Consider the following 27,471-nt stretch of genomic DNA (forward strand, 5'->3'; position numbering starts at 1 on the left):
GCATGACAGATATGCAAATATACATGTCTCGACTCGATAAATACGTGGGCTCAGAAAACCCCACACTTCTTTCAGGTTTCTCACTGGCTCATCGAGTCTACTCAACCAGCAAACAATCGGTGACGTGGAGCAAAGCGATTGGCTCAATTTCCAACTTGTCAAAGTTTATGCCACATGACTTCCTTCTTTTCTAAAAATAACTATGCGGTGGTTTCCCGTTAGGCCTAACGTTAAGACCTGCTTATTCTGATATTCCTTATTTACAACACAGTGACCAAACCGAATAGACGCGTGCAGTACAGCAGACAAGGTAATTGTAACACCTTGTTTACAAGCGTAGGTTTATTGTTTTAATATCATTGTATGCCTACACCTTTCTTTGATGTAGTCGCGTTGTGATTATAGGGACTCTCTCACACCCACAACGTATATTTTATACAGAAAGTATTGGTTTTGGTTTTGGTTTTGGTTATTAATCATATCTATATAATGTTTTGATATTGCTTTTGTCGATGTATGAGATGCACGTGATAACTTGACTTGCTTTTGCATGTGTTTGTGACGGGTGACACCAGTGGGGCAGGATACTCCCTCCCTCTCGCGAACATCTGGTATCATTACAATTTTGTAGTGATTCATATCATTGGAATTGTATAGACTGCTTTTAGAAGAAATTTCATGTGATAATTGGGTTTTGTCGATTTTATATACCATCCTGGATTAAACAATTTCTCCGAAAATTGTAAAAGGAAAAGATGTTGATATAAAAAACAGCACCGAAGAAGAAGTTATAACACAACACAGTGTGAAGTGTTTCATTGTGATGATGTAAGTAACCTAAAATGCTGAATCATTCGAGAGTCGATGTTAATATAAGCGAGAAAAAAACTTTCCATATTCATCAGAAACCTTGGCTAAAAGTAGATTCTACGATCGGATCATGTCGGATCATGAGCCTGTGTTTAGGAATGATTCTTGTAGTGATGGCACTAGGTGTCGCGAATAGGGAGCATATCAGTGCAGAAGTGTTCGCTGATAAAAAGTTGAATATTTTATATTATTTTGTCAGATTTCCACATTCAACACTTCTCTGGTCTTTCATACATGCTTGCTTTCTGGTGGGGGATTCGGTGTTCACAAGCATCCATCTCAGTGTTTCTCCATCACTTAGGAGAAGCAAATCATGCCTAACGGCGTATGCCAATCCCACAGGAAACATTTTGGCGATAAAAGCTACCAGCCATATCCGTCTGTCAACAGTCTGTCGTAAATTGTCTGCAACTCTGACCTAAATCCTGTTTGACAATCTCAGTGCGGTCATCGGAAATAGTCAGAAATATCGTTCGTCCACATTTCTAGGGAACACTCGGTTCCTCGCAGTACTTGAGGAAATACATCAGGGCTTTCTGTGAAAGTTATGTAACATCACCAGCTGATCATGAGATACTAGCATTAAATGTAGCTACGTTTCTGGAAATTACCAGTCTAATTCATTTCCCCGTCGAGCGGGAACAAACACGGGCTATAAAAACTTTGATTGTTCTGCAAAGTTAATCACACACTTTGGCTGAACAAGAAATATATACTTCATTCGAGACATAGGAGAGTGAAGGTTCGGTTGGGAATTCTGAAGGTAATTGTTGTTATTCCTGACTGGTTTTAAATATTGACGTCCGTGTTGAGTTTGTTTTATATATTTTAGCCTATATACATTTGTAGCTTTAGCTATACAGTTAACTACGTTTATTACGAACATGCTTATAACAACGGATATAACGAACTGGTTTTTTTTTGTCTCAGCATTTGCTTTGTATACGTGTGCTTATAACGAACAACGGTTATAACGAACTAAAATTAGTGGTCCCTTTGAGTTCGTTATAATCGTAGTTAACTGTACTTTCATTATTAGATCTATGGAATAATTACAGAGGCATTGGATGCACATGCATATAATTCGAATGTTGACTTAGTTTGTTTTGTGTTTTGCACAAATCCTGCTGTGACATGTTCAGATTGAAAAGGCGTCTACAGGGAAGTTGTAATACGATGAGAGTACCTCGCATTGCGTGTCATATGTTTATATATTTACCAACTCTCGGCGAGGTGCCCGACAAGGTTTTGGGTTCCGGGATGAAATTTTAAACGAGTGTTTTCCTCGTCACGTATACATTTACGTATCATGCTTTTTACTCGACCTTGACCTAGATGATGAGCACTTCATCATGTTTTCCTCATGGATGACGGACCGCCTCCGTGGTCTAATCGTAGAGCGCCCGCCCGGAGCGCGAAAGGTCCGGGGTTCGACGTTAAAAGATGGTACTTGTTGTTACTCTGCCTGGCGCTCGGCAATAAGGAGCTTAAACAAGGACTGGTCGGCTCGGAGTCAGTATTCTGTTTTTGAGTGGGGTATTCATGTTAAACTGCGGCATGGTATCTCAGTGAGCTAGCACTATAAATCAGCATCTGTCCGGACAAGTACAAGCAGACACACACACACACACACACGCAGGCACGCACACATATATACACACGCGCGCGTGCATGCACGTCGCTATATAAGTGCAATAATCTTGGACGCGACGTTAAACCCAATTTCAACCCCAAACTAATATGTAGTGCTCAGTGTATCAATCCTCAGTGTATCAGATGTTTCTTGTGTGTCAAAGTACGCTGATCGCACTTGGTTCGATGCTCTTACTCTCTGTCACTGGTTACATGGCCCAGACTTAGTGTTTACTGGAAATTTTCTAATAGTCAAATGCCCCTTAATGTTAGCAATATTTCAGAAGCTCCGTCTTAAGTGTCAGATTTGGGGTAGAATCGAATATGCTCCTTCTACTAAGATTTCACAGAGCGCCCCGCGCCCCCTGTTCAAAAGCTGTTCTTGCCTTAGTAAAACTTTCAAAATGTTTTCTTTTTCAAATTTGACGCATCAGTTACAATAATGATGTCCGATGCAATTCCCTATTTTGTGTTGTTCCCGTGTTCAGGTGGGCAATTGACTTGCCTTTGCATGTGTTTGTGACGGGTGCACGATACCCTTACCATTTCGATTATTTACAAGCCAACGTCATACAAATATCATATTGCTGAATGCGGCTTTAAACAACAACATATTCTGACTCTATTGAATGGTTGTTTGCAGGTTGGCGGTCAGATCGTAACAACAGCGTCAAGTGTCAAGTACATGGATAACAACCCAATAAAAACAGATTCAGCTTCGTATTCAGATAAATATTCCCCCGAAACAATGAATGTCGTGCAGTCCAACCCCCAGTTTCACATGTCGCAAACCGGACCTCACATGATGACGCATCTAATACCAGTGACGTCACACCTCCCCCCGCAACCTGAGTCGACCGCGAGTGTTTCCCAAGCAGAACTAGGTAAGATGTTTCAAATGTTTCATGGTGTTTCAGTCTGCATCTATCCTGCCTGAAGCTTCTCTGACTTCTCTATTGTATGCGTGCGCTGATTAATCTGGAACTACTAAATATTAACAATCAGGAAAACATATATATAGTTACACATTGAGTTACTGAAAAGAGGGAAATTATTATGTTGTTGATTTTATAGGATTCCTTCATCCTCTGGGGGCAAAATTAATTGTATAACTGCCATATATGGTCTGAAACTAGAGGGCGGTGCCTTCCTTTATGGTTCTTGGTATACATTCTAAATAACATAGTAAAAGGTAGAATATTATTTTAAGAATTATTTTCTGACGGCTGCATATCTGTTGACTGTGTTTATATACTAGTGGGTTCCTAACATGTAGCGGTATCGGTAATGACGTATAGACTTTGTTTCCGTGGGGTTGTTTTTTCATATAAAAATGCTACTGAATGGCAACCTTCAATAGTAAGTACCAATATGGGACTCGAACTCGTGTCTCGTGGGTGACAAAACCAAAGGTTGAATCAATCTCGGAATACAGAGTTATTTCCCTTACCGTTTATGATCCAGTGGGCGTGGGTTTGTCACAGATTGAGCCAAGCAGACAATTCTCGACTCTTCATACGCGCTTTATCTGATTGTCTCCCCTTCGTATGTGCTTGCAGATTTCTTGGTGTCCTGTTTAACCAAAATCGCCTGTTTCCCCATCGGATATGGTACAGAACAAATAGAAAGTATGTAATATAGATTATATCATATTATTAGTTATTATGAGAAATAACTTATATCATTATTTTAAAAAATACGCATTTGACAAGAATGTATTTTGATGAATTCGTTTTTGGAAAGTTTTAAGTCAAACCTAAGGATTTTATCAAATATTTTTAAATGGGTCTGTTAAAATTCAATTTGTAATGATTTTCTTTCTGGTTTCATAATGTTTGAGATAGATTCATTTCTTTTTATCTTCTTAAATTAGATTTTTATTTACGTAAACATGTGTATTACAGGTACACGTAAGATCTGTATTCACGTATTCATGTATTATACTGACAGTTGTTAAAGTTTCTGCATTGTCGACAACTTCATTATTCTTCATTGGAAAAAACTGCAAATTTATTCAGATATGCAAATAATGAAAGCCAGCTGTTTGTATAATGTCTCGTGTGAATGTACAAAGCCTGGGTCTGTGCCATCTCCGCTAGCGGAACACGGCGTAACGCAAATGCTTTTTAGCCTTCATATTAATACATGACAGATGATATGTATTTCATGATAAACGTGTACATCTGAAATTATATTTATACATGACAGTCAATATGTATTTCAATATCATTTTGTTAGCAGCTGGAAATATTCCATTATTTGAAGAACTGATCGATAGCTCAGACATGGCATCAAGACCAGACAACCCAACGAGGTCAAATATTGAAACAGCGTCGTATAGTGGTAAGTGTCATTCACCGACTATTAAATGTTGGCAGGATCGCGTGTATCATTAGGCTGCATCGAAAAAATAACATGACTTTGAAAGATATGTTTTCAAACTGATGAGGTAAGATAGACTAAAGTTCGTGATAGTTATGACAGGAAAAGTAATTGTATTGTTTCCCTGTCAAAATGTAGGTTTGTATTGCTCCAGAAGTATTTGATTTGCATGGCATTTGATGAATCGTACAGAACACGTTTTTATCCGAGTGCCCACTCTATTTTATTAAAGCTAGCACCAGTGAGATGGAGACGGCGGCAAGATTTGTCCAAGAACTTTTACACCACGACCCCCAGACTGAAACACAAAATCCCCACTCCGGAGGCCACGACTTCGCGCAGACAAGACATTCAGGCATCCCAACGTCATCTTCTCCAATAGGTCAAGGTCATCAAGTTGGAAGTCAAAGTCCCCAATTTGAAGGTCAAATCTCTCCATATGGAGGTCAAAGCCCGCCGTTCTCCGGTCAAGGGTCACAGTCAGCGATGGAGTTCTACTATCCGATAGTGGAGAATCCAGATCACCGATCTTCCCCTCAAATGCTCCCTGTCATGGAGATGGGGTTCCCACAAGGTCAAGGTCAAGGTCAATGTTACATGCATGATCCCGGGGCAACATCTCAAGGTGATTAATTTCTCTCTGTTTTCACACGTTGCATGGCATTGACGAAAACAGGAAAGAGTGTATTTCTTTGCTTTCGTAAAGGCCTTTAATTAATCGAGTCTGGTAAAACAGACCAGTAGCTGGTACCAAGAATATTTGCGGTGACATCGATCCATCCCTGCAAAACACTAACATTATAACAAATATTGGCTTCTGATTGGTTAAAGAGCAGGGAGTTATTTTCCAAGTAGCCCGCACGTGTAGCCCGCTGGGAAATCTATCGTAACACAACTTAGGTAACTTGCTTATCTCGCATAAGTATCATTGAGTTTCTGACATGAATCGATGTTTCCCGAATGCATTGGGTAAAGGGAAATAACTCGGCTCGTTTGCGTCGTCTGCTTCGAGTTTCGATGACTCGATGAAATTGCGGACATGGTTTCCGGAGCTGTATAAATGCATGAATGAATGTCGGAAAGGTAAATTCATTGTCTGCCGATCCCTCGGGGCATATGGTGTGATATACCCTGTGTGTTAGCCTATATGTGAGAGCCTGGCGACTCGGTGTCCATAGTCTCACGCAGAGGGTACACCACACCATATGCCTCTCAAGATCGGCTGACAACAAATAATTTACACTTTATAATGCATACTGTCATATTGTCTTATCGATACGGAATTCACAAAGTACGCTTCGACCACCATAGAATATATCTTTTTCAAATTTGAAAGCAAGATGAAATAACAAATGATTTAAAAAAACATAGAATGGTCAGATCGACGGATACTCATACACACACTGGAAGAAGAGTAAACAATCTCCAGCCATTAACATGCACAATTATTGTCTGCCGCAGCCAATGATTCAGTAAGGGGATGTAACTCTTGTAGACCAATAGTTGGAAGAGGAAATGTACATTACTTGAAGCGTACATACAATCACCATGAGGAAATTTTGTTGGGTCACTTCTTTCCTTATGTTGAATCGTATTTGTCCAGTCAGTGCCTGACTACATACACATTAGCTTCTGAAGTTTGCTTCATCGAAAACTCAAACTTCTCCAGTTTAATGTTTTTTGTTTTTACAAAACCATTATTTTTTAATATTCTGTCCACGAATCTTGCAATTTGCTTAAATATGGGTCAAATTGTACAGTTATGCATTCGAAAGCAATATTCATTTTACAAAAACTGGCTTTATATCTTCTTTGTGAGGCATTAGAATTTGGAGTACTAAGTAAGGATAAGGTATATGGATGAACAACTTCTTTAGTTGATATCTACTCAACTGCTGAAACACTGCCTCATACCTGTAAAAATGCTTGTCAACCATACTCTGTGCATCATTTGATTGATACCGGCGTCAGAGCCCCACCATGCGTCGCTACTAACTGTTATAAAGAAGCTGATCATCTATAAATGCTTACGTACTTGGCTTAACATCGTTTGGTGAGATTCATCACAACGCTTTACTGACCATTGTGATGTCCTCGGGTACAATTAAATGATCACTAATCTCTCTGCCGCTGAAGCTGATGAGCTGTACCTTGTATAATCAAGACACTATTTTATACTGTTTATAAGCTTAAAGAGTTGGAAGTATTATTTTGCATGATAAAAAGGATCTCATGCTTTGATATTAAATATATCAACGCTCGCCAATAAAAGAATAACCCCCCCCCCCCCCCCCCCCCTCTTTCTCTATTGTCCGACATGGGCCAGAAGCCAAAGAATCATACCACAGTCTATTTATCAGCAACGTGTCAGTGTGTCAACTTTCTTTTTGAACAAAAGACGAATATACTTTGTCGTCATTGGTCCACGATCGGTCCATTCGTAGCTCGTGGATTGTCTTGTTTACCTACAGCACTTAAAAAATGTGTTACCTAATCTATAAAGAAGACTGCGCATCAGGAAACGTTGCAAGTGTTTAATTCGCCATTCAGATTGGCTCACAATCAGAACCTGTAATAAATTCTTCCTCTGCTAGCTACGTGATGCTTCACGCACAATACAAGTGCCCTAGTCCCTCACATGTTTACATTTCTTTCAACAAGTCGTGACTCAGGTGGCCTAAATTTGGATTCTAAAAATAAATCTGAGTTTTCCCAATAACAATGAAATAGCGCAGACAAAAGTGACGGGAGTTCCCCTACGCACAATACGGACCAATCAAAATGCTTCATTCGTTTGCCAGCCGGTGATTAGCTACGAACCAAGTTTGGTTGTTAACAGTTAGTGAACTGGGCCGATGTGTATGGAGCGGAACGACTTACACACCTGTTATCAGTAAAGCAGTCTGATGTATTTTGACACGCTCAAGGGGACCTTAGTGGGGGAATTTAGCCAGATAAATAGCGTGCATGACAAGGGAGGTTTGTTATTGAATCGTTAGTTACACAGTGTTTGTTGTGTCATAGTGCACGTTGTATTAGACCACTTATGCGATATCGTGGACAGATCGTTTGCCTGGAGAGCGGAGAGTCGGAAGTTCGATGTCCGGTCGCGTCATACCAAAATACGTTAAGATATGGTACTTGTTGTTACCCTGAGTGACGCTCGGCATTAAGGGGCTAGAACAAGGACTGGTCGGCTTGGAGTCAGTACACTGTGTCTGAGTGGGGTGTTCATGTTAAACTACGGCATATTATATGTCTCAGTAGGTGAGCACTAGAAAATCGGCATAAGTCCGGACTTTTACAAGTGTTATTATGAGGTGTGAAGTGCACAGTTTTGACACTATTGTACAATGGCGTTACTATGTCCCTCGTGCAATCGTGATCGATCGGTGTAGGTGCTTTTCTGATCTGACATTTTGATTAATGAATGTTGATACATCGGGACAATATGGAAATAAATACACAAACAATTTCCTACTGAATATATAACAGTCATTGTAAACAACGGTAGTGGCTTGTATTAATCACCCATGTACACAACAGCTTGCTGGCGAAGGGGAACGTGGTTGAGTGAACAACTTATCAATAATTAAAACACAATTCCCCTCGTATCTACTGCCCTGTGTGTGTCATGTTTGAGGCTAGGGGTATTTGTTGGTTAGATGTGACAATTTTACCGAATGATGCAATTTCGTAGAGGCTCAATTTCGGAGTCAGATGCTATTTGGAAGAATAAAACATTTCTTTGTTGTTTGTAACGACGTGTCAGAGATCCTTCTTGTCTTTCTTTGGGGGAAAATGTTGTTACGAATAATAAATGATTTGTTATCGATCCACATTTGCATGTACGTTTTTCATGTTCACCAACTTCTAAAACGGTGGTTTACACGTGTGGATTACGGGTAAAAATATATGTCCCCATCCAAAATGCTTGTCGTTCGATGCGAATGAATAGATCGAGTGGTCATGTTCGGTTCATTGAATGTCATCGACACTTGCGTGTTTACATGCTGATGATGTCAGTCACTGGATTGTCTGATTCAGACTCGATTATTTAAAGACAGCGCCATAAATTGAAATAAGTGCGACATAGGGCAACAAACAAGTGAACATTGTAAATGCTATCAAAGACTTCAGATGCTATGTAGATTAAGTGCATTTCGTTCATGCTCTTTGCATCTAAAACTGTACCCAACTTTACCAGGTCACGTGTTCATTTCAGAAGGTCAGCCCCGGCTGTGGAAGTTCATCCTTGACCTTCTCGAGGACCCCCGTTATAACCCCTCATATATCGCTTGGGTCAATCGCCAGGAAGGCATCTTCCGGCTCATCGACCCCCAGAGACTGGCTGAACTCTGGGGCCACGTGAAGGGAAACAAGAGCATGAACTACGAGAAGCTTAGCAGGGGGTTGAGGTGAGTCCATATGTAAATTTCTTCAAATTTCTATTTAATTCCTTAGGTGGCCAAATGGACCAGATCGCAGTTCGCTGTTGAGTCCCTTAGTCGCACCAGGATCCGCTGATCACAAGTATTATTGCGCGTTTGTTCGGCGGGTAGAGGGGCTTTTATGCCACATATCCGATAACATGTAAAGGGGCGACACTTAGAATGAATACGGTATATCCATGTAACTATCACACCCCCTCAGTGCCCTAAACATACATCACCGTGCAGTGCATGGTTGTGTTGTTTACTCACATATCAACTTGTAGGAACGTCTTTGAAGAACTTCCCGTGGGTCTAGCGTCTCGAGTTGTGACCGGCGCTGCTTCCTAAAAACCTCCTACTTAATAATCCATATCGCGACAACCGAGCCATTCGCAAATATTTGCACATGTCTAACCTTGAAAAAAAAATTGTGAAAGAGGGTTAAAAACACGATTAAATATTTAATTCGTACGTGACACATATCACAAGTAAGAACAACCTGTTTCGATTATCCGACGAAACAAGTTATACTGGGCGTAAAAGGCAGAATAGCGGTGAAAATTGTTTGAATGGATACCTGAAGATCAGGAGTGACACCAGCTGTTCGCACACCACACTGATGTCATATATCTCATGAGTCATTGCTCCCATATGTCTCAACCCTTCACGTCCCGTCTCTATGTATCACGTGTTCGTTGACTGTCGGGTGCAAGGATGGCCCCGTCGTCTAAGGCGCCGCAATTGGCTGTGCAGAGTTGCGTCCCTTGGGCACGCCAGAAGCCATGATTGTGGGTTCGAATCCCTGTTCGCCCCGATTATGTTTCTACCAAGTCTCACTTGTTTCTCATGTCTCCCACTTCCGTCATGTCTTTAGTGTCTCTTCTGCTTCTCGTGTCCTCTATGTCTCACACGTGTCTCATGTCTCTAACTGTTTGATTGTTTCAGGTACTATTATACACACAACGTCTTGGAACACGTTCCTGGAAAACTGGTTTATAAGTTCAGCCAGGGCGCACAGGTGTGGCAATACCTCTCCCAGACGTCGATGCCCATGACCCCCAGAACAGTATCCAGCACGGTGACGTCACAGAGCCACTACCCCCCTCATACGTCATATTAGATGACGTCATTCATGTACTTCATACTTAAACTCAAAGTCATCTAGTCAAACATCCATTGCAGAGACCCCTCTTTTAGCTGTTACGGCTGCTAAGTAACGTCCCTGTCCCAGGCTTCAAGACTTGGCACATCCCGATGCATGTTTAAAACATGCGTACGTCTGTAACGGGTACTATTTTTCTGATGCGTATTGGTGATGTTTTGGGTTCTGTGTTAGGTGTCCCTAGACTTCAGAAAAAGTGCCATCCTTCATGGCTGTATACTACTACGCCATGCATGTGTAAACCGGCTCAGTGACATGATATCTACACAGCTGTGTGGACATGTCTCATGACATAGGGTTTTGCACGAAAACTTAGCACGGGCCAGACCTAGGATACCTCCTGTTTACACGTGAACAACATGTGTGAAGGAGGTAAGCCAATTTGGACGAGTGCTACAGCAGAACCAATCAGTTAGGTTGTTTTACGTATCCTCTATGAGGAATTTCATCGACAATCATTCCATGTGCAAACTGGGTTTTATGAAACAGATTAAATTTGACAGTATGCAATGAAACCTCAATATCTCAACATCGAAACATATAACGCTGCTTATCTTAACGAGATTTAAAGTATCGTGTTATTTTGTAACGTCATTCTAATTTTACACATATCCTGGTTGTTTTAACACTGGTGTCCCCTGTGCAGAGAGAGACGCCGATCGTGACGTATTAAGGTCACGTGTAACTTTACGTCTTGCAGCCTTTTGGTATCGCTCGTTTGTGTTCTTTAAATATAATTCAAGTCAAACCGACGTTAAACCAAAATGTCCAGATACTGCACAATCAGTTACAGTAAACTACGGTTATAACGAACACGCTTATAACGAAATGACGGATATAACGAACTTTTTTGGTCTCGACAAATTGCTGTAGTTATGTTGTACATGTGCTTATAACGAACTACGGAACTCAAAATAGTAGCCGCTTTGAGTTCGTTATAACCGTAGTTTACTGTATATGTTTAGCCTTAAAAAAGGAACGAATCGAATGACTTCGAGATAATGAGGTATTAACGTATACGAATTGTCGCTTAAAGTTTTAATGCCACTTTATTAAATCAAAATTACTGTGAACAATTATACAGTGCTGCTGTTATAGTCACATTTTTTTCATCTTAATCTGCTCCGGTGTCGTAGTTATTATGTCATCGGAATTGTCCAGGAATTATTAAACTAGACCAAACAGCCATATTACTAATGAAATCAGCATCTTGCAAAATATCCGTTAGTTTCAATATCTTGGCCACCGTACTCATTTGAGTATTTTTGGTTTACTGGTGAATGTTTCATATTGCCCAATGCACAGCGCTCTGCGGCCACAACAAATGAACTACTTTTCCGAATCAAAGTTTCCTGCTCATCGAATATCCTTTTTTATGTCAATTATTTCTAAATCAAAGGCGGATCACACTATTTGCTACCAAGTTACCCCCTTTTCTTAACATGGCTGTCAAAATCGGCGAAGCTCCAAACAAATTCACAAGATGAAAAAAGTTAACTTTTTCAAATTGTGCTATCTAATCATAATTATAAGTGCCCCTTGTTTGTATAAGAGGATTATACCCTCGCCCTGTTATGTTGATAAAAGCGAAGAAGAAAATGTTAAATTTGTTGTGGCCTACAGGAGCAAATACACAAACGCTTTGTTTACTGCGGTGCTAAGGACAATTTTGTGTATGTATGTTGAACTTGTGTAAATTATTTCAAGATTTGTTATCGCTGATGTCCGATATAGGCATCATTTCTTTTGAGTGACGTATGCTGATTTATCAATGACGTATAACTTGGTTTGTTGAAATTAGAATTAAATCATGTGTTAGTTATTGTCATGTATTGTCCAGATATAGTCCGGATTGCCGAATGTCCGCATTACCGAGTCACTGGTATACGTTATGTCCTTTTAGTCGTGCGGAATAATGGAGTTTCCGAACAAATGGAGTGTGACGTCATCGCTAAGTGTTCTGACCCACAATAGTAACAAGCGATAAATTAATTATAAATCAAGGGAAGATCACTCTATCTAACCATGACTGCCGGATTATGTCCCTTGGTGTACATTAAAAGGCAAGACAACAGTTATACATTATAGGACATAATGTAATGATGTTAATTTGTTTTATTATTAATATTCCAATATTAAATACATCTACATCAAATATCAACGAGCTGAAAATCCGTCCGTGTTTCGAAGTTTATTAATTAAATATCCATCATCATTCCTCAAACACATGTTATTGTTATATTTACAATCATCCTAAAAAGTCACCCCGTTTGTATTTTGTGTTCGGAAATACAAAGATATAAAAGTATTTGGTATTCGACCTATATTGTGAGTCCTTTTATGAAAATATGTTGTATACTTTTGTGAAGTTTCTTCACACTAAAATCATACCTTTGAAGATATACTGCTCAACAATTGATATGCATATTGCTTATATTCAATTGTGCGAATTCTCATGATGTAACAGTGTGAAATATATCAATATTTGTTTCCTAATTTAGGTAAAATGTACAGTTTATACTAGCGAAATACACAAGAGGTTCATGGTGGTTTTACAATTAATTCGATACAGTTAATAAGAAGAGGAAGATAGATTTAGAATACATAAGTAAATAAATCACCATTGATTAATTGGTCAAATGGACAGTGCTTCAGCAATGGTACTGATGTTTATCCAGTCTTGTATGTGGATCAAAGAGTTCATCAGAGCAATAAACGTCACAAAAGAGACCCGTGGTCCTATCAAACTGCCTCTTAACGCCTAAGTTGTCAAAAATGATTGAATATATACATTAACAATTCATTACCTACATAGCAAAGGCGAGACTTATGAGCACCTCCACGTCATAGTGGGACAAGCAGGGAGTGAGAGTTGCCCCTTGGCTACTTCCACTAGCGGCAGGCAATCACTCACGACTCGCACGTTACATACCTTTGATTGTATATATATAATTGAAAGAATATGATTAAAAGGATGATTGTATCATTTGTATATTATATGTTGATTTTTGGTTTTCGTTATGACAGTTATTCCTAGTCTGCCTGCATTTATGTTCATTGATATGGTCTGTTGGTTAAGTACATTGAACACGGATCTATTCACCTGATCTATTGTACTTGATCGATGATAATACGTCAGCAAACCAACATTCGTGATGTTATATTATGTATTGAATAATAATTTATTGTGAATAAAATCTGCAAAATATGTTTTGAATGTCCTATTTTTTTCACGTACTCTATCGTGAATGCTGCACTTTCTAGTTCATCATAATCATTATCATAATCATCATCATCATCACCATCATCATCATTATCATATCATGTACAGATTAATATAAACAATATTGGGTGATCCTGGCCCAGTTAGACAGGTAAGGCCTATCATCAAGATTGTCAGAAGGGCTGTATTCCTGGCAGCAAATCCGGATACTCTTCTTCTTATTATTATTATCATTTATTAAGCAAACATTACCAATTGTGTATTTCAAGGAAGAAAAAGAAAGGGGGTAGTAAGCACCCCTGTTACACCCCTATATGCGCCTTGGGCATTTTCATGGATAATGATCTTGATTATGTTAATAGGAGAACCTGGGGGTAACTAATCCCCCGTCAATCACTACGTGCAACGTGAATCACACAGGTACGTACCGGTGAGCCGTTTGACGTGGTACTTGTCCATGCCGGCCTGTTGGTAATTTGTAATAATCTAATGACGACTAACATCGTAACTTGCATGGTTGTCATCTGACAGAAACACCGTTTATCCAGACGACTGCGATCCCGGTGAAATCATAACAGATTTTGGAATATCCGGATAAACGAACTATTGGTCCTGGGTTATATATATTTCTATGTACTCATACCCAGATATCTTTTTGATACCTTATCCGGTTGTTTTCTTTTCTTTTTATTTTATGATAGTGGATAGAATGAAAACAATATTTCTTTGGCTATTAAAATGTTGCCCATTGAGTAACATAATCATCTGCTATATGGCGAATCTACTTTATTGTGTGGACAAGAGGATTCAGCGAATGTTTTATGGTGTTTTTTAACTCATTGGAAGAGTGAGACGTGGTTCGTTGTGTAAGTGTGTGAGAGGGTGAATAACGTGACGGTCGAATCGGCTGGGCGCGGAACAGGTTTTGAGATTTTGTTTGTAAAATCATATTTATTACATACCGATAAAGTCAACTAGAGTACTGCATGCATTTAAAAAAATAAACAACACTTCCTACGTCCTTGTAAATCCACTATTCCCGACAGAATGTGAAGAGGATATCACCTTTGATGACAAAACACGCCCACATAGATGTCAGATAAAGGAACGTCTCCTTGACCTTGATCCCAAATACTCCTGAAGGTCAAGGTTACTCTTTGCATAGCATGCCAGTAAAAAATAATTCAATCTGTGGTTATATATTTTATTGACAATATGAAGTACCATTGGATAAATATAATCAGGACCAAATACCTAACATACACTCTGAAGGGATGTCCAAAGTGTTTATGGTAAAGATGTTATATAATGTCAAACACGATGATCTATTTGACCATTTGTGAGTGAGCGGTGATAGGCCTCTTTTAGCAGTGTTCCAGCAATATCACGGCTGGGACACCTGAACAGACTTTGCACATTGCAGCCTTGCTGAGAATCGAACCCGAGACATCTCTGTGACGAACGAACACTTTAACCACTGGGCAACCTCACCGCCCCCATTTGTAAGTGAGCGAGGGTTATCGTCGCTTGAAACAGGTTTCAATTTTTATTATGGCGTGAGGGTGGGGCAGGAGGTGGATTGGCGGTGGTTTTATGATAACAATCCCTCATAATAGTTGGTGGGGGTGGGGGGATGTTGTTACCAAATGCATCACTTGGGTATTTCCACAACCATGCTGACTCACCGGGTGATATTGTGGACGGACTCCAACCCAGCCTACATGTCACATCCTATATCAGCAACGTACCGATAACTATACCAGCTTGAAAAACCGACTGCACTGTTTATCTTTAAAAATATTCGTGTAATTTACTGAAAAATAATGATAGTGCTTCGTCGTAATACGGTAGAGTACAATCAAAATAGTAAATAGCAACTATCAAAATATCACAGTAAATAGCAACTGTGTCTTTCCGTTTTCTGCTATTTTAGGTTTTCATTTGAACAGATGCATTGTGGTTTTGTCTTCATTGATTGTTGAGACATATTCGGGTCATGTGGAAGTAGCAACCAAATATGTGGGCAAATGACTTGATGGCAATAGGGCACAGATATACCTTCCCAGTATACGTAGGATCACTGATGGGCAGAGATACGTTTGCATAACAATTTCGCTTCCTTCCCTGTTTTGGACATCGTTCTATTTATGTGTGAGTGCGTGCATGCGTGCGTGTATCTGTTTGTGTGTGCGTGTGTTTGTGTGTGCGCGTGCGTGTGTGTAATTGCGTGTTAGTGTGTGCTTGTGTGTGTGTGCCCGCGTGTGTATGTGTTTGTGCGTGTGTCTGCTTGTGTGTGTGCGTGCGTGCGTGTGTATTTGTGTGTACGTGCGTGTGAGTATCTGCTTGTTTGTGTGCGTGAGTACGTGCGTGCGTGCATGTGTATATATATATACATATACACACACACATATATATGTATATATATATATATGTGTGTGTGTGTAAATGCGTGTGAGTGTGCGTGCGTGTGTGTGTGTGCGTGTGAGTGTCTGCTTGTGTGTATGTGCATGCATGCGTGTGTGTGTATGTAGGTAAGGCGAGGATGGGTAAACATTGAATTAATACACAGTTTATTCACCATTCATACTCGAATAGTCAAGTATGAATAAAGATGAGGAAAAAGAAGAAGAATATGTTATTTTTCGTGTCAATTTTAAAATAACATATCACATCTATTAATGTACATTGTATGGCCAACATGGCCTATGAGACACAATACATAATATTAAAACATTGTATACTTAGGGTGAAATTGTGTGAAAGGAAATAATGTCCAACACCCTTGCAAGGAGAACATGAACACGCTCTGAATAAAAGGATATTGATGACATATATCTGGCTACTTGAAGCAGCATACTGATGGGCGCAAAGCTTATTTGGGTAAAAAGCACGTGGCAGTTTGACTTCTTACGGTAAATTACTGTTATAATAAACATCATATGTTGTTACAGGAATTAGTTATTTTCAGACCCGTGAAGATCCGGGGTAGAATAGGTCTTCAGCAGCCCATGCTTGTCGTAAAAGGCGACTATGCATGTCGTAAAAGGCGACTAACGTGATCGGGTGGTCAGGCTTGCTGACTTGGTTGATGCATGTCATCGATCCCAATTGCGTGGATCGATGCTCATGATATCAATCACTGGATTGTCTGGTCCAGACTCGATTATTTACAGACCGCCCACATATAGCTGGAATATTGCTGAGTGCGGCGTTAAACAACAAACCAACCAACCAGTTATTTTCACAGCATACAGTTTTTTTTAATAAAAATGTTGACAGTGCAGCTGACGGTAATTTACCGGAAGAAAATACGGAAAAGGTTTACGGTGTTTGATGTAAATACGCATTGGTTAACATAATGTGAAATGTCAAGTTGATTACGAAATAGGAAATGTTGATTACGTAAAATGAAAATCTCACAACAAAGAGTTATTTATAATTATATGAAAATACGATGGCCAAAACCCATGCAGAGGAAAAAACTGTCGCAAAAGGGTGTTTTCCCTGGCTACTCACGACACGCATTGTTTGAAACATGAAATGACCTTTGACCTATGAGTATGTGAATGGTTTCCGAGGTTGTCATACGAATGTGACGTGGGACGACTGAGTGTCGAGTGATTAGATAACGAGTAATCAGCTCTTCATTATTTTGATACGCCTTCATAAAAAAATAAAATAAATTGTTTTATTCATTATATGTTTGTACTTTGTTTACCTATCAAAATTAGGTTATTCAATATGGTAATGAGATCCGAGTACGTATTTTCATGTGTGAGTGAGTGAGTGAGTGAGTGAGTGAGTGAGTGAGTGAGTGAGTGAACGGGTTTCGATACCGATTCATGGTGACAATCTGTAAACTCCACTTCTGGTGTGCCCAACGTATAAGGGAGGGAATTGCTGTGTTTCGTTTGTAGCCCATTTTATCACCATGTCTCATATATCATACAGCTCTCGCTTTGTAAAACGTGAAAAGCACGAGTGAGTCAATTTGATCTAACGCCCCATTGCACAATATATTCAAGCGCGGCTGATTGACGTGGGAGAACACCCAAAGTGATGCAGGTCTCAGATGTTTAACCCTTTGGTGAAACAAACGAGTACGAATACGGTGACAAACCTAGATCAAAACCTAATCAAAACGGAACTGGGATTCGAACTCGGTGATTATAGATTTCGGGCCAGCACAGCCAATTGCGGCGCCTTTGACAACTGGGCCACCAGTGTACCCTAAGTTAAGATAAAACTCAAAGTGACTTTCCACCTAATGATGATAACAGAAAAAGTATTTTTGGACAAACAACGGATTTGCATTTCCGACTAGCGGATCGTTGCGCGGCTAAGGGAGGCAACCGGGAATTGCAGCGACTAAGTGTCATTACAAATGTTGTGATAACTTAGGGCTGTAGTAATTGTAGATTGAAGCTCGTGGTTCTAAATAAAAGGATTGTGACCGTTGTCACAATCTCGGCATCACCTGCGTTTAAGGATTTACGTCAACCGTGGCGTACTGGTGATGAAAATACGTATACAGTAGCACCCTGTTAATCATGGTGTTGTCAATGGATATGGCCCACAATAAAACTAAAATGCTTTAACGAATCATTTGTAGTAATGTCTATTTGATAATGCATATGGTTCCTTAAAGTTTTAGTAATCGTCCAAAAGGTAGGGCGTGGGGGTAGCCTAGTGGTTAAAGCGTTCGCTCTTGACAACGAAGACGGGGTCAGATTCCCCATATGGTGTCCACATGTTGGAAAGCCCGACAGTGAGTGAGTGAGTGCGGTTTAACGCCTCTTTAAATTTGATCACTGTTTTGAAAAGCTGAACCTCAGAAATTAAAAGATCGGTTCTATTTGATAACAGTATGAGAATAAATATTCGAACCAATCCAACACGAAGTAAAGAAATCTATATTATGCAGGTTGCATTGTGCAGAGATCGCTGACATTAATCCCAGGAACGGGCGAAATGTCCAGTAAAGAGAGGGTATTCGAGAAGACAGAGCTCAAGGATGGAGACAGGAATTGGTACCGGTGCCTAAACTTTAAAAAGTCGCATCAGTGAGTAGGTGAGTGAGTGAGTTTGGGGTAACGTCGTATTGAATATGATGTGAGTTATATCACGACTAGTCAGCTTGATGTGGGAGGAAAGTCCGAAGTAGGATTTTTCTTGGACCTTAACCACTTTGGTGAAACCCACGTACACGGTAATGGAGCTAAGAAACCAATTGAAACATGATCGAGGATTCGAATGTGTGTGTGTGTTTTTGGGGGGGGGGGGGGGGGGGGGGGGGGGGGGAAAGGGAACAAGGAGTCGAAACCACGATCACAGTTTGTAGACAAGCTTAAGGGACAGCTGCCCCCCCCCCCCCCCCCCCCACACACACACACACAAACCCTACACCAGGACTTGAAACGTAACGTTGCATTAAATTACATTGCAACATTCATGGGCGTTGAGAGTATAATATATTTGATTGTTTCGAGAATCGGGCGTCATTGATAAGGGCCTACACAAGTGCACGCTTGTGAAATCCATGGCGTTTCTTATTGACACCCTGCCCTTGTAGGATTCCGAGTAGACGTGATGATTTCGATGAACCCAGGAAACAAAGCATCGGAAGCCGGTAGCTAATTATACACTGACATTAAATCATATCGCTAACCAATCAGGTTTCAGAGTAAGTTTAACTGTTTGAAAAAAAAAGGTTTAAGTTGAACTGTTTGAACTTCCTGCAAACGAGAACATGTCGTTATCATAATATTTCTCCCTATCATGCGTAAGGGTTCGTGCTTAATATAGAGACAAATAAGTTAAAATATGAAGCTACTGCATTGTCCGTGATAATGTGCTTCCTGCTATTGTGATGTATGCCGGGGTCTGATTGGACAAAACAAATATATTGAAGGGCAAAAGAAAGTACACGCCCCTGTTTGATCATGGCTAAAATGAAACAAACAAGAAATGTTTTTTTGATGGTGATGAATTGATAGGGGTATCCTAGTTGTGTTTTGGGCTTTAGGTTTAAAGTGTTTTGGCGACTGTTTTCTGTCCAGTAACGCTTTGATAACATTAAATCAATTTTTAGGTGTATGCTTTCTTTTGCCCTTTAATATATTTGTTTTGTCCAATCAGATCCCGGTTTATAAGAAACATGCCAGACACGAAGAACTATTGATAATGCATCTCTGTTTTGCTTTAACTGTTTAGGTTACAGATTAAGAATCTCATTAGATTTGTCTTCCGAGGTCAAATGTATCAAGTAGAGCTGATACAAAGTATCCGAGGTTTGCCGAGCACATTTTCACTTTTATCAACGAGTCGTGATATATTTGAGCTTGCATACTATTTGTTCACATCATTATGCTTTAATCCCATATATGGCCGACATGGAACTATATATGCAGCACAGCACAGCATGAGATACAGGCACTCTTACAGAAGAGTCAGCAAGCCTTGCAAGGTGTATTTCTGCGCCATTATGACGTCACACCTCTCATGCTGACACAGAAAATATGACGTCACAAGCGGCTATAGAAATTGTACTTATATCATTTAAAAATGCCTACCAACAAGGACTGAAAAAGAAGAACTTTATTTAGTTGATATTAACATTTTCTTACGCTGTGATGTGGTCGTCTAATCGGCTGTAATTGTAATTTTATACCTGAGATTGTCCAATCAGAATCGAGCATTTCCCAATTTCATGTTAGAATTTATATTAATTCCGAAACCCTTGTTTATTGTTCTTAGTTAGTTAAATGATCCAGGTGAATATGACAAAGTGAATAATTCGAGCGGAATGTGAAGTAGTAAGGTGAAATTTGGTATATTTGGTATTTGGAGTATTGCACCGATAAGGATACCTGAATACCGGTACGTGTGTGTTTTCGTTACCGATTATGTAATGCTAGCCCACTGAGATACCATGCCTCAGTTTAACATTAAGGCACAGTATACTGACTCCGAGCCGATCAGTCCTTGTTTTGACTCCCTTTAAGCCGAGCGCCAGGCAGGGCAACAACAAGTAACATATATTAACGTCTTTTGGTATGCGGGGACTTGGGATCTAACCCCTAACTTTAAGCTCTTCGGGCGGACGCTCTACCACTAGACCACGGAGGCGGTCCGGAATAAGAAGCGTTCAGATTAACGGTTTCCGGATTAACCAAGTTCGCGTTGTAGAAACTGCATTCAAAAGACACAAAAATATTTCTTTAGTCTTCAAGTATTGACTTGAACAAAATGGAACAGAAAATAAGATTTATATTCACATACATTTATGCGATACATTCTTTTTCATTTTCTCAATAGTGTTGTGAAATATGGTGACTCATCGTTACAGGGAAAGACAGTCACCCACTATTGTCCCGAATCTTTGAAAAGGGATATGTAAGTATGTCGATGGCCACCGCTTTTAACGCCAAATGCACAATGGGTCGAGGTTTGATGTTTTCCCTCACATTTGTCGTTTGGGATGTCGTGATGTACAAAATTGAACTTGGTCCTTTTCTGATGAGGCCAAAATTGATCCACAAGGTATTAATTCCATACTTTCTGTGGATATAAACAAATCCCGTCCTTTGCTAAGGATTATGGTTAATGTTTGTGACAGTATTTGGTGATACATGTGCCGTACCCGGTAATATCTTTCTCTTTGAACGGATATTAATGAAACTTTGCAAACCAGAACAAAAGAGGAATAGACAAGTCTTCAGGTGTTAGTGACAAGTCAAAAGTTGTTGGTACTGTTGTATTGTTTTGGCAGATATCTTCCTCCGTTAACACCCTGGCCTTATGTGGGGCATGATTTGATATGTCACTTATGCCAAGTTCCACGATCAAACAATAAAGTGATGCTTACATGAAAAGCGTTATTTGAGGCCTTGTTAGTAGGAGTGAGTGAGTATGGTTTTACGCCGCTTTTAGCAATATTCCAGCAATATCACGGCGGGGGTCACCAGAAATGGGCTTCTCACATTGTACCCATGTCGGGAATCGAACCCGGGTCTTCGGCGTGACGAGCGAACGCTTTAACCACTGGGCTACCCCACCGCCCCTGTTAGTAGGAACAACTACATTTGTTTCGTGTAGGCCAAGGTTAGGATGGCAGCTGGCGGGGACAGAGTGGGTTTAATCCAATTCTGTTTCCTCTCTTCAGTTTGTGCATTGTACTGTTACGCACTTTAACTACCTGTTTCACCTCACCCACCACTACTATTGCTACTTTTGCTACCACAACTACTATTATTATTGACCCGTGAAGATCGGGATTTGAATTGGTCGTCAGTTATCTATGCTTGTCGTAAGAGATGACTATGCTTGTTGTCAAAGGCGGCTAACGGGATCGGGAGGTCAGGCTCGCTATCTTCGTTGATGCCTGTCATCGCATCCCAATTGTGTTGATCGATGCTTATGATGTTCCAGCACTGGTTTGTCTGCTCCAGGCTCGATTATTTACAGACAGCCGTCATATAGCTGAAATATTGCTGAGTGCGGCGTTAAACAACAAACTAGTTCTACTGTCATCACTACTACTACTACTACTACTACTACTACTACTACTACTACTACTACTACTACTACTACATATATAGGGGTGTAACGGGGCGCTCACTCTCCGCTTTCTCTTTTACAGTGCAATACCAAAACTGTTGGGACTGGTTACCGTAGCTTGATTAAGTAAGTACTACTACTACTACTACTACTACTACTACTACTACTATTACTACTACTACTATTACTACTATTACTACTACTACTACTACTACTACTATTACTACTATTAATACTACTACTACTACTACTATTACTACTACTACTACTACTATTAATACTACTACTACTACTACTACTACTATTACTACTACTACTACTACTACTACTACTATTACTACTATTACTACTACTACTACTACTACTACTACATATATAGGGGTGTAATGGGGCGCTCACTCTCCGCTTTCTCTTTTACAGTGCAATACCAAAACTGTTGGGACTGGTTACCGTAGCTCGATTAAGTAAGTACTACTACTACTACTACTACTACTACTACTACTACTACTACTACTACTACTACCCTTAAAAGAGCAAACACCCACAGTATCAACAGTCCCATAGCAGAGAGAAATCGAGCAGAACCTCGCTTAACAGACGGTATCTTCTGCATACATCTGCATACATTTTTCCGTACCAAATAGGTGATACGCACGATTTAACAGATAACAATAGGGCCTGGATTAATGCTGATTCACTGTATACGACTCAATTGTTCAGCTAACAGTCGATACTGCGTGCTTTAATCATGATGTAAGAGGTGAAACGAAAATATTTTTTTGTCTGTCTGTCTGGATCAAAGGAGACAAATTCACAAAAGGTTCCCATCTAAGTCAAATACACAGAGCTACAAGTTTCCATATTTGCTCTCACGTTAGACCAATAACTTGAAATGAAACCCAACGGCGATTTCCATCGCTTAGAATAGATCATTGATGGGAAAACATCTATAAAAGGTACGTATAATAGGAGGTACGTTCCAATCGCGTACACGCACACATCCTGTCATCCTCGGACATTCAGTGAACAGATTAAGTGTCATCCTGAACAGAACAGAACATGTCTGCTGTAACTGATAAAAGAATTGTATGTATCACGGACAAATATACATTACCTTATACTTATAAAAGTGAAAGTGTTGTTTTTTACTACTTGTACTCTCCCCATGTCAGACAACAGATTGGGCGGTACCAAACCTAAGGCACCGAGAGTCGGACAACTTGGTACTTGAGATGCAAGCGTGACATTTCGACATTATTATTATTATTATTATTATTATTATTATTATTATTATTATTATTATTATTAAACAATTTGGCTTGGGGAAAGGGGCCATTCCCTGCTAAAATCCAGAAAACATAACAGATTCAGGGAAAAGGTTATGAGAAATATACAATTCAAAAGTTTAGCTGAAAGGGGCAATTAAACTGCGATAGATATAATGTTTGTTTGTACAATGTTCCTAATATGGAAGTATACTGCTGCGCAATACGAGAACGAGTACATGGAAAGTTCGTAATTAAATGGCATACTTTTCAGAATAGTTATCATCGTCAAAGTGGAACAATTTACGACCTAATGGCTACAATCAGGACTTCAAGTGTGCGTTACACGAACTGAACACGGATATCATGGTGTAAGGGCATTGTCATTCAATAAAGCCATATATATAGGGTTCACCTTCTGTCCAGCGTTCATGTCTGTCTCCTAATTGTTGTAGAGTAGGTCCAAAGCTCAAAATCTTAACAAGCAAAGACAATGATACATGCGACTGGTTACATGTCATGGTCCAGAATTATAAAAAAAGCCATGTTTTTTTTACTCAAAGTAAACATGTATTGTTAGGATCTGGCACATCTACTTTCAGCAAATTCTGTTATATAAAGTGTACACACGTTTACTTGTCTTTCACTTTCACTGTACCTTTATATTCACGTAATGCATAACACAATTACATGTATACATGGACACTAAAAACATAGAGACCTATGAACAAAGAATATCATAAAGATAGCTATTGTATCACTCCGAATACGGGGCTTTTTACGAGATGACGTGATATAAGATATAACGTTTTTGAAATAGTAGGTTAACAAACAATATTCTCAAAGGGATGCGCTTGGTAGAATATTTCATATCCCCGACAAAAATTTATCGATCCCAATTGCGTGGATTGATACTCATGATGTCGATCACTGGATTGTCTGATCCCGACTCGATTATTTACAGACCCTCGTCATACAGCTGGAATATTGCAGAGTGCGGCGTTAAACACCACACAAACAAACAAACAAACAAACAAACAAACAAACAAACTATTTGATAGTGATTCATAAACAAGTGTTTATGTTATTGTCGGAATCTTACAATGGACTCTGCTTTTAGCAAAGATGTCTTGGGACTATAGAAAGGTTTTGTGGATTAAATAAAACATTGAAGTTATATGGATGACGCCAAGATCAGTCCTGACTGTTTATTCGGTTGAATTTCATATCATAATACACTTTTCGAACATTAACATCGGTTTTCTCAGAAAAAGTTTAGTTATGTATTCGTTTTCAAGATAAAGCTTCAAAATGTATTGATTTAAAAACTGTTTTATAATTTAGAAATATACTAAATAAAACGTGACTTCTTTCAATATCAACACATGGTTTATTTAAATATCTATATGACATGGTTAATGTTGACGGGATTAGAGTGACCGGCATGCAATAACAGAATAATAATATACAGTTTTATCAAACTCACGATTCTTCAAAGTCAACTACACACACGGTAACAGTATGTTTATTTGACATTGCTGTTCACTATCAGTGCAGACAAAACAGGCCATGTAATCTAGGACTGCTTCGTGATTTTGAAAGATGCATATCAGGAGTTTTAACCTTTGTAACAACAGCGCCAATTATCCACTTCAGCTGTTATGCCTGGAGCTGGAGTAACGAGTTTTGACAATGATATAAACACCTTTCAAATGCACACATATCGTGAAATATAATATACGTTATGATTCTGCTGACAGCGGTGAAGTAAACAAAGAAACAAACACAAACAAACACCGATGATGTGGCCCTTCTGGACACAAGTGTTAGTTATCACTACTACTACTACTACTACTACTACTACTACTACTACTACTACTACTACTACTGCTGCTGCTACTACTACTACCACTACTACTACTACTACTACTGCTGCTACTACTACTACTTCTTCTACTACTGCTGCTGCTACTACTACCAACACCATCTGCACTACTACTGCTGCTTCTACTACTATTATCACTACTACTACTACCACCACCATCATGACCTCTACTACTGCGGACGCTACTACTACTACTACTACTACTACTACTACTACTACTACTACTACTACTACTACCACTACTACTACTACTACTTCTACTACTGCTGCTGCTACCACTAATAATATCACTACTGCTTCTACTACTACTACTACTACTTCTACCACCAGCACTACTACTACTGCTACTACTACTATCACCACTAATACTACCAACACCGACACTACTACTACAGACGCTGCTACTACTACTACTACTACTACTACTACTACTTCTACCACCAGCACTACTACTACTGCTACTACTACTATCACCACTAATACTACCAACACCGACACTACTACTACAGACGCTGCTACTACTACTACTACTACTACTACTACTACTACTACTTCTACTACCATTACAACTACTAATAATGATAATAATAAAACTAACTCTGACAAAATACCACTGCTAGTCCTTGTTAAATATTATGTAACACACGTGGCAGGACAACCATGCATATCAAATACATGTGTCTTCCAAAAGCAAGTTTTATGATTAGGTATGATCAAATAATATTGGAATATACATTTATATTTTCAGCAGAGTTGCGATGTATTAAAATGAAATAAATTCATGATGGAACACTGCAACAATTCAACGTTCCATAACCGTACACCAAGGAAGTGACAAATATCAACATGTTTTTGTAAAATCTGAATCTGAAACGCAGAACACAAATTAGTTAATCATAATTCAAACTATCGTATAACACAAGCCACTAATAATGCATTAAAACATTTTTTAAACGATAATAATCTGTTCCCGAAAACGACGTAAAAACAATTTGTCCTAAGTTTTCTGAAGAAAAAATAAACCGTTCCAATAAAAACGACGGAACCCTTTCCATAATCACATGCAGATTAAAGCAGATTCCACTGTGCAATTCTCGACTATATCATGAGCATGTGTTTATGAACCATCTTTAAATAATGGTAGCAGGTGTTCGCGACAAAAAAAAATGTTTGTGGATCTAAAACAAACTGTTGGGTATTTCCCTTTAGAGAAACAAATGTCTCGTTTCTGATTGAAACGTATACTGTATCATCTGACAGAAATACACACTGCATCATCTGACTGAAATACACACTGCATCATCTGACTGAAATACATACTGTATCATCTGACTGAAATACATACTGTACCATCTGACTGAAATACATACTGTACCATCTGACTGAAATACATACTGTACCATCTGACTGAAATACATACTGTATCATCTGACTGAAATACACACTGTATCATCTGATTGAAAAGTATACTGTACCATCTGACTGAAATACATACTGTACCATCTGACTGAAATACATACTGTATCATCTGACAGAAATACATACTGTACCATCTGATTGAAATACATACTGTACCATCTGACTGAAATACATACTGTACAATCTGACTGAAATACATACTGTACCATCTGACTGAAATACATACTGTATCATCTGACTGAAATACACACTGTACCATCTGATTGAAATACACACTGTATCATCTGACTGAAATACACACTGTACCATCTGACTGAAATACACACTGTATCATCTGACTGAAATACACACTGTACCATCTGATTGAAATACACACTGTACCATCTGACTGAAATACACACTGCATCATCTGACTGAAATACACACTGTATCATCTGATTGAAATACACACTGCATCATCTGACTGAAATACACACTGCATCATCTGACTGAAATACATACTGTATCATCTGACTGAAATACACACTGTATCATCTGACTGAATTACATACTGTATCAAATATAAAAAGGTCGTAGGCTGAGTATATTTCTTCAATGATACATCAAAGATAACGCATTATATGTCATGGAGAACAAAATAT

At 39.3% G+C, this 27,471-nt stretch overlaps 1 protein-coding gene across 1 annotated transcript; it reads left to right on the plus strand.

Annotated features, from left to right (window-relative positions):
• The first annotated feature begins 279 nt into the window (after positions 1 to 279).
• LOC139462240 (ETS-related transcription factor Elf-3-like) lies at positions 280 to 13,665 on the plus strand. The gene is made up of 7 exons (XM_071243839.1): positions 280 to 310; positions 3,146 to 3,386; positions 4,062 to 4,130; positions 4,741 to 4,845; positions 5,117 to 5,509; positions 9,110 to 9,302; positions 10,263 to 13,665. Exons 2-7 carry the CDS (start codon positions 3,188 to 3,190, stop codon positions 10,435 to 10,437), a joined length of 1,134 nt encoding a protein of 377 aa, XP_071099940.1. The 5' UTR covers positions 280 to 310; positions 3,146 to 3,187; the 3' UTR covers positions 10,438 to 13,665.
• Positions 13,666 to 27,471: the final 13,806 nt, after the last annotated feature.

This window comes from Haliotis cracherodii, unplaced genomic scaffold (genome assembly GCF_022045235.1).
Source record: "Haliotis cracherodii isolate W230 unplaced genomic scaffold, xgHalCrac1.p SCAF_15, whole genome shotgun sequence".
Taxonomy (NCBI): Eukaryota; Metazoa; Mollusca; class Gastropoda; order Lepetellida; family Haliotidae; genus Haliotis; species Haliotis cracherodii.